Source organism: Eschrichtius robustus, chromosome 1 (genome assembly GCF_028021215.1).
Source record: "Eschrichtius robustus isolate mEscRob2 chromosome 1, mEscRob2.pri, whole genome shotgun sequence".
NCBI lineage: Eukaryota > Metazoa > Chordata > Mammalia > Artiodactyla > Eschrichtiidae > Eschrichtius > Eschrichtius robustus.
This window is the reverse complement of record NC_090824.1, coordinates 125,751,973-125,767,232: the sequence shown is the minus strand read 5'-3', so window position 1 is coordinate 125,767,232 and position 15,260 is coordinate 125,751,973. Positions and strand designations below refer to the sequence as shown.

Sequence of the window (15,260 nt, the reverse complement as noted above, 5' to 3'; positions counted from 1 at the left end):
TTGTTGTTTTTTCATGACAATTTTTTTTGGTCTTAATTTGCATATAGCAGGCTTTCACTCCAACTTAAACTAGTAAGAACCAAAAGAAAATTGCTCTTAATTAAAGATGCTACATTGTAAGGTCCTTAACCATTCAAATCTACCCTAATATCTCAGAATGCTAAGACTTCTCTTGTGTTAAGTGCTCTGCCAATTTTAGATTTTTATCTCCCAATGGCTTGTCTGACTCAACTGAGAACAACTACTGAGGGAGAGCTCAGCGAATCCTTTGACACGAGTTAACATATCAAGGTAAGATCATTATCAAGTAATATAGTGTTATTAACAGCAACAATATCTCTTTATCAAATAACATGTGTTTTAGAACAAAACAGATTAAAATATTTTTAAAAGTCCAAATGGAAAATCATAGAAAAACTGATTTTTGTATGGTGATCACATACTACAGAACATCTCTCCTTTACTGCTACAATACAGGCTTCCTTTGCCACACAGCTCCTTTATTTTAAAAAGTCATTTTCCTTAAAAGAAAATTCTCTTCTTATGTATACCCCATTTAGACTAATGGTACTACCATTTAGCCCCTCACCACAGCCAGAAACCAAAGTTTATCTTAGACTTCTTTCTCTCACCCTTCACATCCAATCAAATCACCAAGTCCTATAGACTTTATCTCCTAAACATTTCAAACATCTGTTCCTTTCTTTCCAACTCAACTGCCAGAGCATTGTTGCTGGCCTCCATCATGCCTCCACCTGGACAATCATGATAATTTCCTAACTCATCTACTTGTTTTCAGGCTTGCCTCATCCAGTCCATCTTTCCTGCTGCTGCCAGAACAATCTTTCTAAAATGCACATCTTATTATCTTATTACATCACTTACATGGTTGCTTTCAGAATACAAGTCAAATTCTTTAACATAGCATTTAAGGCTTTTCATATATCAACCAGTGCCTGCCCCTCAATTTATTGTCACCACCGTTAAGTGAACACCTACTAAGTGCCAAGCTATATGCTAGGACACTGGAGACAACAAGGTGAGCTGACATAGATGGTGACCTAAAGGAACTACATGTGAACATATAATTACCAAAAAGCAAAAAAAAAAAGGTTAAAAATGTAAAAAGAAATATGAACACAGTAGCCCAGAGAAGGAAGTGATTAATCCTGTCAGGGAGGAAATGGGTTGAGGTCAGAGAAGACTCTACAGGAGACAGGGACACCTGAGCTCTTTCAAAGAATGAATAGAACTCTCATGGGGGACAAAAGCATGGAGACATAGGAAGGTATATGCAACCTGGATGACAAGTGTCTAGTCACTAGACTTCCCACCTTCAGTCTCTTCACTGCAATCCATCTTCCACATTGCTGCCAGATTCATTTTATGGCTCCGATGACCTTCAAAACACCCCTCCCCAATCCCACAACGGACTAGAGAAAGAAGTCTTACCTCTGTAGCCTATCACTCAAAGCTATCTACCATCTGACCACAACATACCTTTCCATTCAACAAAGTGGTTTGCTATTATTCTCCATACAGGCCCATGACTTTCCACCTCACATTACTCCCTCTCCCTTAGAATATGCTTTCCTACCATGGAAGGAGGAAGACTTGAACAGCAACCCCAATTCTACCATTTACTGACTGACAGTACGCAAGTTATCTTAACTCTGAGTCTTAAGTTCTCTTACCTCTAAAAGAGGAGTAATGATACCTTGCTTGGTATCAAGTTGTTGTGAGGATTAGAAAATAACATACGTAATAGGTCTGGCACATAATAACTGATCAAAAAGTGATAGATTTTATCATTAATACGCTTCAAGGCTAATTCAAAAGCCACATTCCTAAGATGTTCAACATTGCTAATTATTAGAGAAATGCAAATCACAACTACAATGAACTACCACCTCACACCAGTCAGAATGGCCATCATTAAAAAGTCTACAAATAACAAATGCTGGAGAGGGTATGGAGAAAAAGGAACCCTCCTACACTGTTGGTGGGAATTTAAGTTGATGCAGCCACTATTCAAAACAGTATGAGGTTCCTCAGAAAACTAAAAACAGAATTACCGTATGATTCAGCAATCCCACTCCTGGGCACGTACCTGGACAAAATCATAATTCAAAAAGATACATGCACTCCTATGTTCATAGCAGCACTATTTACAATAGCCAAGACGTGGAAACAACCTAAATGTCCACTGACAGATGAGTGGATAAAGAAGATGTGGTACATACATACAATGGAATACTACTCAGCCATAAAAAAGAGCAAAATAATGCCATTTGCAGCAACATGGATGCAACTAGAGATTATCATACTAAGTGAAGTAAGTCAGAAAGAGAAAGACAAATACCGTATGATATCACTTTTATGTGGAATCTAAAATATGGCACAAGTGAACCTACCTACGAAACAGAAACAGACTCACAGACATAGAGAACAGACTTGTGGTTGCCAAGGGGGGGGATGGGTGGGGGACGGATGGACTGGGAGTTTGGGGTTAGTAGACGCAAACTATTACATATATTGGGTTGGCCAAAAAGTTCGTTCGGGTCGTCCAGTGACATTGTACAAAAACCCGAACGAACTTTTTGGCCAAACCAATAGAATGAATAAACAACAAGGTCCTACTGTATAGCACAGGGAACTATATTCAATATCCTGGGATAAACCATAATGGAAAAGAATATAAAAAAGAATGGATATATGTGTATAACCGAGTCACTCTGCTATACAACCAAAATTAACACAACATTGTAAATCAACTATACTTCAATAAAAAAATAAATTTTAAAAAATATATAGGGACTTCCCTGGTGGCACAGTGGATAAGAAACTGCCTGCCAATGCAGAGGACACGGGTTCGAGCCCTGGTCCGAGAAGATCCCACATGCCGCGGAGCAACTAAGCCTGTGTGCCACAACTACTGAGCCTGCACTCTAGAGCCCGCAAGCCACAACTACTGAGCCGATGTGCCACCACTACTGAAGCCCACACGCCTAGAGCCCGTGCTCCACAACAAGAGAAGCCACTGCAATGAGAAGCCACCTCACCGCAGCTAGAGAAAGCCCATGCGCAGCAAGGAAGACCCATCGCAGCCTAAAATAAATAAACAAATTTAAAAATATATATATATATATATAAACGGCTAGTAAATATTTGAAGAGAAGATAAATGTCACCAATGATCAGGAAAATTAAATGAAAGTAACAAAATATGTTTTCACCACTTTATTAGCAGAAATTAAATTGATCATTATTATTATTATTATTAATTTTTTTTTTTTTTTGGCTGTGTTGGGTCTTTGTTGATGCACGCGGGCTAAGCAGCGAGTGGGGGCTACTCTTCGTTGCAGTGCCCGGGCTTCTCATTGGGTAGCTTCTCCTGTTGCAGAGCACAGGCTCTAGGCACGCGGGCTTCAGTAGTTGTGGCACTCAGGCTCAGCAGTTGTGGCTCGCGGGCTCTAGAGCGCAGGCTCAGTAGTTGTGGCACACGGGCTTAGTTGCTCCGCGGCATGTGGGGTCTTCCCGGAGCAGGGCTCGAACCTGTGTCCCCTGCATTGGCGGGTGGATTCTTAACCACTGCGTCACCAGGGAAGCCCTAAATTGATTATTAATAACCAGTTTTGGTCAGGGTATTGGTATAGGAAAGACTCACACCATCGGTGGAATTTTAAATTAGATCCCTCTTTAAGAATGGTAACTTACCAGTTTGTATCAAAGTTTAAATGTATGTATCTTAGACCCTTAAGTTCTACTTCTCAGAATCTATCCTGAAGAAATACTGAGTCCCCGTAGGGAAAACAAAAAAAAAAGCCACATTTTGAAGTCTTCCTCCCACCTGGAAGCAACCTTTCCCTCCTTTAAATTCCTCAGAGGCAGTCCTTACTTCTCTTAAGACAGTTATCTTTGCTTTTTATTTTGTATTTGGTTGTTTACAAATTTGGTTGTATACATATCTTATCTACCTAGTGGTCTTTCAAACATTCTGAGGACAGAACCCATGGCTGATTCACCTTTTTATTTCTCTTAGGTCTAAAACAATGTCTGATTTATGGTAGGCACTCAAGTATTTACTGATCTATAAATAATTAAGAAAATCTTAAGAATTATAAGTTCATTTTCAGATGTAAAGCTAAACATTAAAGAATTTACATAAATGCACAAGAGTGTTAATATTCCCTTCTTCTCTTCAGGATAAGAAACAGAAAGCATGGGACTTCCCTGGTGGCACAATGAGAGCCTTCTCAAGCCACCGCAATGAGAAGCCTGCGCACCGCAACGAAGAGTAGCCCCCGCTCGCCGCAACTAGAGAAAGCCCGCATGCAGCGACAAAGACCCAATGCAGCCATATAAATAGATAAATACATTTTTAAAAAAATTTTAAAAAATGAAACAGAAAGCATAATGCTTCCCGGATTATTTAAAAATGAGCATGGCTGTCCTCAACTCATCAAGTGGGCACTTGATACCCAGGTTGCAAACAACTCTAAAGACAGTCTGTTCTGACCTAGAAACTCAAGTAAATATTCTAGTCTTCGTGAGAATCCTGAAAATACATCCCCTGTCTCCCTCAAGTGAGCTATGATGTTAAAGAACTGCTTAGGGTTGGGCTAGCTGTTGCAGACACACAGTTCCCCCCTTTGTTGGGTCTCAGATGCAGCCCTCACAATCCCTTAGGAATCATACATTTTAGGTCTATGAATTGGCAGGTTTTCTTAGTAAAACAGAGAGGACGTTTTCACATAATTCAAAAGAGAATTTGGGGACTCTGCATTTTTCAACGCCAATGCCTGGTTTGAATACTGACTATTATTTCCTTCATTCTCTAATTTCTCATCTCTCAGACAATCCTTTGGTGATAGAAACCGATGATTTCCACACATGAAGTGATATAAGCAATCTTCCTGAAGATCTGTATCGCATGGATACTCATATAAAAAGGAACAAGTAATACTCTCTTCCCCACTGGAAGACAGTAATTCTTTTGCTGATGTCAATTTGTAGGCACCCAGCAGTAGAACTGCCTCAGCGTAATTCCTTAAATACAGGATCTTGGCTATTACAAAAGCCATAAGATCAAATGGACTAAAAGGTCAGTAAGCTGGCAGGAGAAGAATGGATTCAGTACAAAAGAAGTAGAATAATCAATGACCTCAGAGATTTCAGACAAATCAGATTTTCTATTGAAGGCAGAGATATAAATAGCACAAACACAATACAGACACATAGAAACAAAAGCCACCAACTCAACTTTCTGTTTGACAACTTGTTAGGTCTAGAGAACTGTTCAAACCACAGCTGCTAATGGTTATGGATTTGGCAATCAAAATGTCTTTGTTAAAAAAAAGGTTTTAACTGCCTTACTATTGAGGTTACAAACCACAGCCTTGGTGCATTGTTGCAGTCAACATCCTCCCTGCTGTTTTTGAGAGCTTACATCTGCTGCTGGCAGATAAAACCCTGGCAAGGCATGGGCTTCTTCCAGGGGAGTACAGGAGAAGTTTTAACTAGATGGCTCTCATCTACCTTTCTTTCCTGAGTTGAGCCTACAGCCTTTGCTGTATCATTCCTACCTTGTTTAGGTAGATCCCCTGCCATTACTCAGGAGGACTGATGGTCTAGCAGGATTTTTTTCTGGCACAAATCGGCCATGCCAGCCATACTACTTTAGAAGATAAAAGGAAGATGAGTTCTTAGCTCAGGGGAAAGCACTTTAAGCACATATTTTTAAAGCCACTTACAGTGTGCTGCACTTGATTTTAAACAACCACTAATAAAACCTTTTCTGTTATTTTTTTTTTTAAGAAACTAAATGATCACACTATGCCAAAAAATAGTGAGGGCTTAGTATATTTTAACTTATCAAAGAAAGGCCAAGAATGAAAGGTCAGGAAGTAAATTACTGAGTTTCTTTGGGGAAGGAAAAAGTTAGGAACAAGATGGAGAATTAAAACATGGTTCCAAGTCACACAGGAGATTAGTTTCAGTTGAAATAAAAATTACTAGATCCACACTGGTTTTCAAAGAAAATACGGGACCTTCCCTGGTAGTCCAGAGGTTAGGACTCCACACTACCACTTCAGGAGGCACGGGTTCGATCCCTGGTCAGGGAACTAAGATCCCGCAGGCCCCGCAGTGCAGCCAAAAAAGTAAAAAAAAAAAAAAAAAGGAAAATGCAATTCAGCTGGGTGACGAGGAATGAGTGTGAAGATGCAGAAAGAAGACATAAGTCAGGAAACTGTTTAACTGTTTCCTGGATCATTCTCCCTCAGTGAACTGACCTATGAGGACAAAAAAACCCAAACATACTTAGGCTAGCACTTGCTAACTATATATATATATACCACAAGATACCAGTATGCAAATATGTTGGTGGGGGCTGTTGTGGTCAGAAAGGTATGAGAACACTGCATATTACATCCACCAGATAAATCAGAGAATTGTATCAGAGTCAAAATGCGCACCAGCACATTCAGGGCTCTGAGAAATTCTGCAGTAAACAAATTTGTTTAATCCAAATAAATTTTCCAAATGTGTGTGTCAACAGAAACCCCTCACCCCCCTTTCTTTCCAGAGAACACCTATGCCATGGAATAGTTTGGGGAATGCTAGTCTAGGGGTATTACTCCTAAACTCTCAACTCATTCTTGAAAAAACGAGAACAACATTGGTAAAACAGACTAAGCAATCACAATTCTTACATCACAGAACCCTAGCTCAAACAGAGACAGGTAGATTACCAAAGGTGCTCGAGACATTTTCCAAAAGACAGCCAAATACCAAAGCTACGACCTTTAAAAGTGGTAAGATCCTTACTCAATAAATAATCCCCAAATAGGGCTAATATCAATTCTGAATACATTCATGTGCTACTCTCAAACACAGAAAAGAAACAATGGGGAAAAGCCACAGAAAAGCTGACCATAGGGAAAATGGATATGGGACTCCTGTATGATGAAACCTCGTGGCTTTTGGCATTTTAGGATATTCTAATGTCATATACATCAGGGAAATTCATAAAGAGTTGCCAAGACCTCCAGCTGGGAACATATGGGAGGATTCCTACACTTCTATGTGCTGCCCTCAGCATCCTCAGGATAAAAGACAGAATATAAGCTCAGGTAGGAGTATCATGCTGACCTGAAAGAGAGGTACCCTTGAGAAACCAAAAAGATTTGTTTTGTTAATTATATTTCTAATTCCCATAAGCCTTGTGGTACTCTATAGATTAGGACTACAGCCCCCTACCCTTCTCAACACAAATTTGTGGCAGAAAGAAGATTGGTTAACTGCCTAGAAATTGAATTCATTTGACCTTGTATCAAGTCATGGTCTGCTTGATAAACAAATGAGAAAGTAAGGGAAGGCCCCTGGCCAAAACACCGCCCACACTGCCAGATGCTCCTCAGTTCTCTTTTAGAATGCAAATATCCTCATAAGAAAATATAATACATCAAGTGATACTAAGCTCTTCATGAGTCTCTAAAACTGTAAAGCCTACACCAATGTAAGGAATTTTTACAATTATTACTTCTAGAATGAAAAAAAGGGAGGAGAGGAAAGAAGACATTGAAAAAAATCAGCAAAAGGTCCATAGATAGATAGAACAGGCACAAGGTTGTGGAAAACAAAGGGCCTCCATGTATCTACACTTTTGCCTAGGTCTAGATCAGGTACTAAGAGCAGAACAAAAGGGTTGGAGTCAAAATTCACACTTTGTTATACGGCAGAAACTAACACACCATTGTAAAGCAATTATACTCCAATAAAGATGTTAAAAAAAAAACACACAAAATTCACACCAAAACGCGAGCACTGTACTCATATACATAAAGTAATCAGAAAAGGGCTGAGGAGGCAATCCACAAGAAAATGAAAGACAGAAAACTAGAGGGACTTCCCTTGTGGTCCAGTGGTTAAGATTGTGCTCCCAGTGCAGATCCCTGGTCGGGGAACTAAGATCATGCATGCCGCACGGCGCGGCATAAAAAAAAAAAGAATAGAGACAGAAAACTAGAGGGATAATAATTACTGGCTAAAACCTGTGAGGAATGAACAGAGGGAGTGAGATGGATGGGAACAGTGTTTTGTTTTGTTTTGTTTTGTTTTGTTTTTTTAAAGCAGACACTGGGACTTCCCTGGTGGCACAGTGGTTAAGAATCCGCCTGCCAATGCAGGGGACACGGGTTCAAACCCTGGTCCAGGAAGATCCCACATGCAGCGGAGCAACTAAGCCCGTGTGCCACAACTACTGAGCCTGTGCTCTAGAGCCTGCGAGCCACAACTACTGAGCCCGTGTGCCACAACTACTGAAGCCCGTGTGTCTAGAGCCCGTGCTAAGCAACAAGAGAAGCCAGTGCAACGAAAAGCCTGCGCGCTGCAATGAAGAGTAGGCCCCGCTCACCGCAACTAGAGAAAGCCTGCATGCAGCAACAAAGACCTAATGCAGCCAAAAATAAATAAATAAATAAATACACCTATTTAAAAAAAAAAGCAGACACTAATAGCAGTAATGAAAGGCACAGAAGAGTCTGTAAAGCAAAGAATTTACTGAGAAAATTAAGCTGAAGAATATGTTCTTAAGCACAGTGATGGAACCGCTATTGCGTAAAGTAACTGTTCAAAAAACAGGAAAACCATACTGTTAGGTAAGACTTTTTAGGCTTTAAGGATGGACTTTCCCACTTTGGATTCCTGCTAGACTAAACATAAGGTTCTAAATTTCAACAATTTTCCAATTAAGCTAAAGTCCTTCAGCTCCCTCTGCTGTTCAAAAATGTACTCTAGTTACATCAGTTCAATCTTCAGTAATCAAAATAAATAAAAATACATACATACAATATGTACATACAAACACACACACACACCCAAAGTTGGCACAGTCCAGGCAAAATCAGAGTTCAAACATACTTGTCTTTCATGAATTCTCTGGTCTGGACCAAACGTTCCAGAGTAAGTAATAACAAATTCTACCATTCCCACTACCTAATTGAAATAATTCAAGGAATAACGCAGGATTTCTTTGCCAAGAGCAGAAGTTTTATTAAGGGATGAGGACTCTACACTATTAGCTGGATTGTGGCAATAGCTTTTTAGGCAGAAATGTATATGTACCAGTCCTCCACACACTAGGAACCAAAGCATCACTAAATTTTTTCCATTTCTCCCATGGTCTTTTCTCTCCCCAATATTCCCTCCTTAGAAGATTCTCCTCACATGTCTAAATTCAGTTTCTAGCTCCTTACTATATACAGGATACTCTGAGTTGAAGGACCTACAGGTCAGCTACTGTGGCAAACAAAGCATCTGTCCCAGAGAAATACTCTTTACTCACCTGATTCTTAAATTGCTTCTGGGACAAGCAGTCAGTTAGGTCCACACAGCCCAGAAGACAACCTGATGGATAGTCATTGGGAAATTCCACATCTAAATCGAGAATAACAGAAGGATTACATAAATTTCCTCTTTGTGATCCTGGAACTCACAAATCTGTCTTCAATTCTGAACAAATCGCTTTCTCTATTATCTATTTATGGACATAAGGAAAACAATGAGGCTTTTTACTTGGCACAACTGTTTGTATTTTAGCAAAACATTTAGTGAGTAGCTGGCTTAGTCCACTATCCACATCCTAAACTATAGGAAAAGAAGCCTCATACCATTGAAGTTCAAGGACCCCACAACTTCACTCGAAACAAATCAATTCCACTATACCCAACTGGATCAGACTAGAGTTTGGTGGTGACGGGTTCTGGAAACAAGCTTAAGGTGTCAAGAGAAAAACATAAAAATGCAGTTAAGAAACATAAGAATGTCAAAACATGAATTTTAAAGAACCCAGGGACTTCCCTGGCGGTCCAGTGGTTAAGATTCTGCACTTCCACTGCAGAGGGCGTGGGTTCGATCCCTGGTCAGGGAACTAAGATCCTGAATGCTGCAGGTGCACACCCCCCCAAATAATAATAATAATAAAAATAAAAATAGAGGCTTCCCTGGTGGCACAGTGGTTGGGAGTCTGCCTGCCAGTGCAGGGGACACGGGTTCGAGCCCTGCTCTGGGAGGATCCCACATGCCGCGGAGCAACTGGGTCCCTGGGCCACAATTGCTGAGCCTGCGCGTCTGGAGCCTGTGCTCCGCAACAAGAGAGGCCATGATATTGAGAGGCCCGCGCACCACGATGAGGAGTGGCCCCCGCTTGCTGCAACTGGAGAAAGCCCTCGCACAGAAACGGGGACCCAACACAGCCAAAAATAAATAAATAAATAAATTTTAAAAAATAAAAATAAATAAATAAATAAATAAATAAATAAATAAATAAAAGAACCCAGTCATACCAGTCAAAACAGAAACACATTTTTAAGGAAACATACACTTTTGATTCCTAAAGCTTGGTTTCTTAACTTTTAAAGGTGGTTCTGTAATTATCCTCTCACTTTACCTTCAAAACTACTGTATGGGCTGAATAAGAGGAAGGAAGCCAAGACATCCAAGGGTCAGAAGTGTTTTTTAGGATCCAAACTGAGTGTTTGGGGTGACTGTCAAAACTCACTGCTTAAGTCAACCAACTTTGATCTGTCCAAATCTGATAGCAGATGTCTATTTGAGTCACTTCCGATAATAAAAAGTCTTATTTGTGGTTGTTCTTCCCAATCTAAAGATCCCAGAATTTATAGTAGTTATTTTACTCTCATAATAAAAAAAATGTAGAAAATTAAGACTAGTTGGTTGATTTCTGGTGTTGGGAACGGATATTTTTATTTGTACTGTTTGGTGAATTAATGTTTTGAACAGCTGTCCATGATTTGTTACTAAACAAACAAACAAACAAACACAAAGTTTAAAGTCCCTTTCAGCCAAAAAAACCCACAAAAAAGCCACAGGAAGAAGGAGGTGAAAGAAGATGAACATCAATGACTTCTCTCCACAAAGTAAGACTGAAATTAGAAGAATATATGGCCGTTACCTTTCCCACGAAGGAGAAGATATGTAGTCTGGAGTTCTGAAACTTCTTGAGGAGAGGGTCTTTTGGCTGTGGCTGCTATCCAAAGTCGTCCTCTATGTGGGGTGTACCAGCTTCTGCCCTCCACCCTTAAACAAATACAACTTTAGTAGAAAGAACCTAAATTTTAGTGTCTTGGAAGATCTCATAACGTACAGCAAATTATCCAGTTGAACCAAGAGATCTATAGATGATACCTCACCAAGAAGGGTATTTTTTGTAAAAAACATTTTTCCTACAATACCTTTCACTTGAGTATAAACCCTGTTCTCTACTTTTCCCTATCATCAGAACAAAGGCAATTCACCTCTCTCAGTTCCTATTTTTTACTTGATCTCTGTAACTCAGAAATGAAGATTTCACTAGCCTTGGGACTTCCACAGTCCAAATCTTCTATTTTCAAGGCATCCAAGCTGTCCCACAAAAATGAAAATCCTTGCCTTTGAGTCATGAAAGATTTTGTTCATTGTTCTCCAACCTGACAGAAAAATCCTCACCCACACATAACTCCCCAAGAATAGTACTTTCATAATTACCACTTAATAGAATTTAAGTAAATAAAAATGCTTATCATCTTTACTCTAAATTGCAACCACATTCATTTATATTTTCTAAGTATTTTATAAAGGGTTATGTTTTTTGCAGATAATTAAACAATCCGTTAGCTAGTTTGAAAGAATCTTTAAGTAGAATAACAAAATGCAATCAAGAGAATGTATTACTGCCTACTTTCCAAGGATTACAAAAAGATGTTTCTCCTTTAGTTCCCACAAAATGAAATAAAGTAGCTTGATGATATAACCCTATTATACTTGCCTTATAAGGGGAAACGGAATTTCTCATACCCTTAGTTTTCCAATATAGATGAATTGGAAGAGTACCAGGCACACAGTGGGTACTCAATAAATGAGGAATGAATCAATATATTTCTCCCTCTACACCAAATGATCCACAGGGTTACTGGGAAAACGTTTTCACAAATATGGCAGAACCACCCACTTTCTTTCGGTGGGATTAGTGATTGTGGGCTGGATGCTGTTCATCCTGTTCTTTTCAGTGAGAAAATCTGGATAACACAGATCCAAAACAGGACGAGAGAAATGTAAACATTCTGATTCCCTCTGCAGAAAGCAAGCTGTTTAGTTTTCTACTTAGGAAAAGGAAGACACCTCAACTGCAGAGAACTGAATGAGAGGAAGAGACATCTGAGGGCCCAGGTGCCCTGGAGCAGAAGCAGATTCACATGCACTTGTTGTAATGCCACTACGTACCTGGATTATGAAACACTTAGGAGCCACAGAAAGAAAGCCTGACCTTGAAGAGGGGAGAAAAATGGTAACACACCTTCACGAAGGAGGCAAATCTCAACTAACCATGGAAACCACCAAAGTAGAAATGATTGTTCCTAAATTCTGATAATAAATTTTCTTTCAGGAAATAGAGAAATGACTGAGGCTTACAAAGTAAGAGTGGAAAAAGCACTCTGAAAACCTGAACTCTAGTTCCATCTCTGCCATTAACTAGCTTTGTAATTCATAGCAAGCTCCTTTACCTTTGCCGGCTTAGGTGTTCAAGACTGTAATAATACTCGTCTGATCTACTTCAATACAGCTACTGCTTTGAAAACTGTAAAATTCTATTTAAATATAAATACATAAGGCATTATTATTGTTATGAGTTAGGACCCTCCCAGGGATATAAAATTCTAAGAGATAAAATAAGAAGGAAAAAAGAGGTATCTGCATCCCCACATTCGTTGCAGCATTATTTACAATAGCCAAAACATGGAGACCATGTAAATGTCCATCGATGAATGGATGGATAAAGAAAATGGATGAAGATTATTCAGCCATAAAAGACAATGAAATCTTGCCATTTGCAGCAATATGGATCAACCTTGAAGTATTATGCTAAGTGAAATAAGTAAGAGAAAGATAAATACTTTATGATCTTACATGTGGAATCTGAAAAAAACAAACTCATAAATATGGAGAACAGACTGGATGAAGGTAGTCAAAAGGTACAAACTTCTAATTATAAGATAAATAAATCCTGGGGATGTAATGTACAGCACGGTGAGTACAGTTAACGATAATGTATTGTATAGTTGTAAGTTGCTAAGAGAACAGATCTTAAAAGTTCTCATCACAAGAAACAAAAAATTTGTAACTATGCAAGGTGATGGATGTTAACCAAATTTATTGTGGTGATCATTTTGCAATATATACATATATATGTAATCATTATGTTGTACACCCCGACGATGTTATATATCAATTATATCTCAATAAAACTGAGAAAACAAGGGAAAACGAACATGTAATAATAAGTGAAAGAAGAAAAACATAAACGTAAATATATATTATGACCTCATTATGTAACAATTTGCACAGGAAAAAGAATATAAATAAATACTCCAAAATGCTAATGGTAGCTGTTTCTAGGTGGTGGAATTATAGATGATCTTTCTTTTTCTAGCTGCTTTTCTGTATTTATCAATTTTCTGTTTACATTTATAAAAGGAAAGAACTATTTTTTACAAGTTGAATTGAGAAGAAACATATGAAACCATGGAATGGTAAGCTATTACCATCACTAACATGTATAACGACTTAACTTTATAATACCTCTACTTATCCCTCACTACTTCCCCCACTTTTTGTAGAAAAGGAATTTGTGGTAAAATAGCTTCTCAATATGGTTACTCAGATTAAAAGATAGATGTATAGATAGAAAAACAAAATCACAGTTAGGCTGGTATCTTTAAAAAACTAATAAATAGGCATAAAAACTTTGTATTTCCAATAGGATCAAACCATTAAGGTTGCTGAGTGATATATTATTGTACAAAGGCAAAGCCAAGAGAAGTTTTCTCAATAGACTTCCTTCCAAAGATGAAAAAACTTATGTTCTATTCTTTATTATGACTAGGACCCTTAGTCCTTCTAACCTCAGTTTTTTTAAGCTATTCAGTAAAGAACAAGTCCATAACATGAATACATTGCTTAAAGTTCTATGTGCTGAAGAGTATTATAAATCATCGCTAGATTGGGAAGATGAATTCCAGTCCATAATTCTATATCAAGTTTATATAAAATCTTCCAAGATTCATTTCTGTCCTTACCTCTTTTTTTTTTTTTTTAATTTAATTTTTTATTTTTTGGCTGCACCGCATGGCATGTGGGATCTTAGTTCCCTGGTCAGGGATTGAACCCACACCCCCTGCAACAGAAGTGCGGAGTCTTAACCACTGGACCGCCAGGGAAGTCCCCCTCATTTCTGCCCTTACCTTTTAATCCCTCTGACAAGCAGAGAAGCCCAAGGCTGATGCATAGAGAGGCACCAGCCACCATCAAAGCCTTCCTGAAATTCTTGGTCCTGGATTCGAAACTGATGCCGACATGAGCTGAACTCTAGTCCTGATCCTGCTGAATGGAAAGCCTTCTTCTGTGAGGCTGCACCCGTCTGATCTATCCACTATACAGGAAAGAAACCAAACATATAATTTTGTCTGACAAGGGAAAAATCTGGGGTAGGTATACAAAATGAGATGAATTCTAACATTAATGAATCGTACTGGAAACATTCTCTTAGAAAAATGTATCCCATCTTTGTCTGAAACAGGGTCAAAAAAGGTACAGAAGGTATAAATTCAGTAGGAGTTCCAGGTATGATAACATGGTCCCATCTTAAAGGATAGTTAGATAATGTTGAATTCTCCACACACAGCTTCCTAATTCCAGCAACAGTACAACAATCAGACCAAATAATTGGCCTGTAATTATTTCCACTTTAAAATGATTAATGATCCGTATTGGACAATTTCCCAATATAATTCTATCAGCCAAATGAAGGTTCAACATTTTGGTCCATACATTCTTCATGTGCTTAAGGGACAGGGTCACATACTGTTACGATGATAAAGCCAAACAGATGCTTTCGGGGGGCAGCAGTTCTGACTATTGGATGCATGAAGTATTCTCTTATCCTGAAATGAACAACTTGTCCCCCAAAAGACAGGATGAAGCACTACTGAAACAAGGCTCCCATCATGTGACGAGAACACAAAATTACAGGGTACAGATAATTACAGGAGACTAAAGAGTCTTGGCAGTAGTTCAGTCAGAGAATGACAAAGGGTAACATTTCTTCCAGAGCAAGAAGACTGAGTGCTCTGAAATTTATTTTTTAAAAAAAGGCTCTATTAGGATGATGAGGTTTAGAGTTAGTTGTGTTAACTTTTTGATGTT

The 15,260-nt window shown here is 38.8% G+C and overlaps 1 protein-coding gene across 2 annotated transcripts in view; it reads right to left on the bottom strand.

The window, feature by feature from the left end:
• TRIP4 (thyroid hormone receptor interactor 4) overlaps positions 1-15,260 on the bottom strand; it is a 67,492-nt gene that overhangs the window by 21,188 nt on the left and 31,044 nt on the right. For both annotated transcript variants that reach the window (XM_068536515.1, XM_068536506.1), the window contains exons 9-11: positions 14,300-14,487; positions 10,975-11,099; positions 9,346-9,437 (exon numbers count right to left, since the gene is read on the bottom strand). In XM_068536515.1, the coding sequence (XP_068392616.1) occupies positions 9,346-9,437; positions 10,975-11,099; positions 14,300-14,487 (405 nt within the window). The remainder of the gene's footprint in view (positions 1-9,345; positions 9,438-10,974; positions 11,100-14,299; positions 14,488-15,260) is intronic.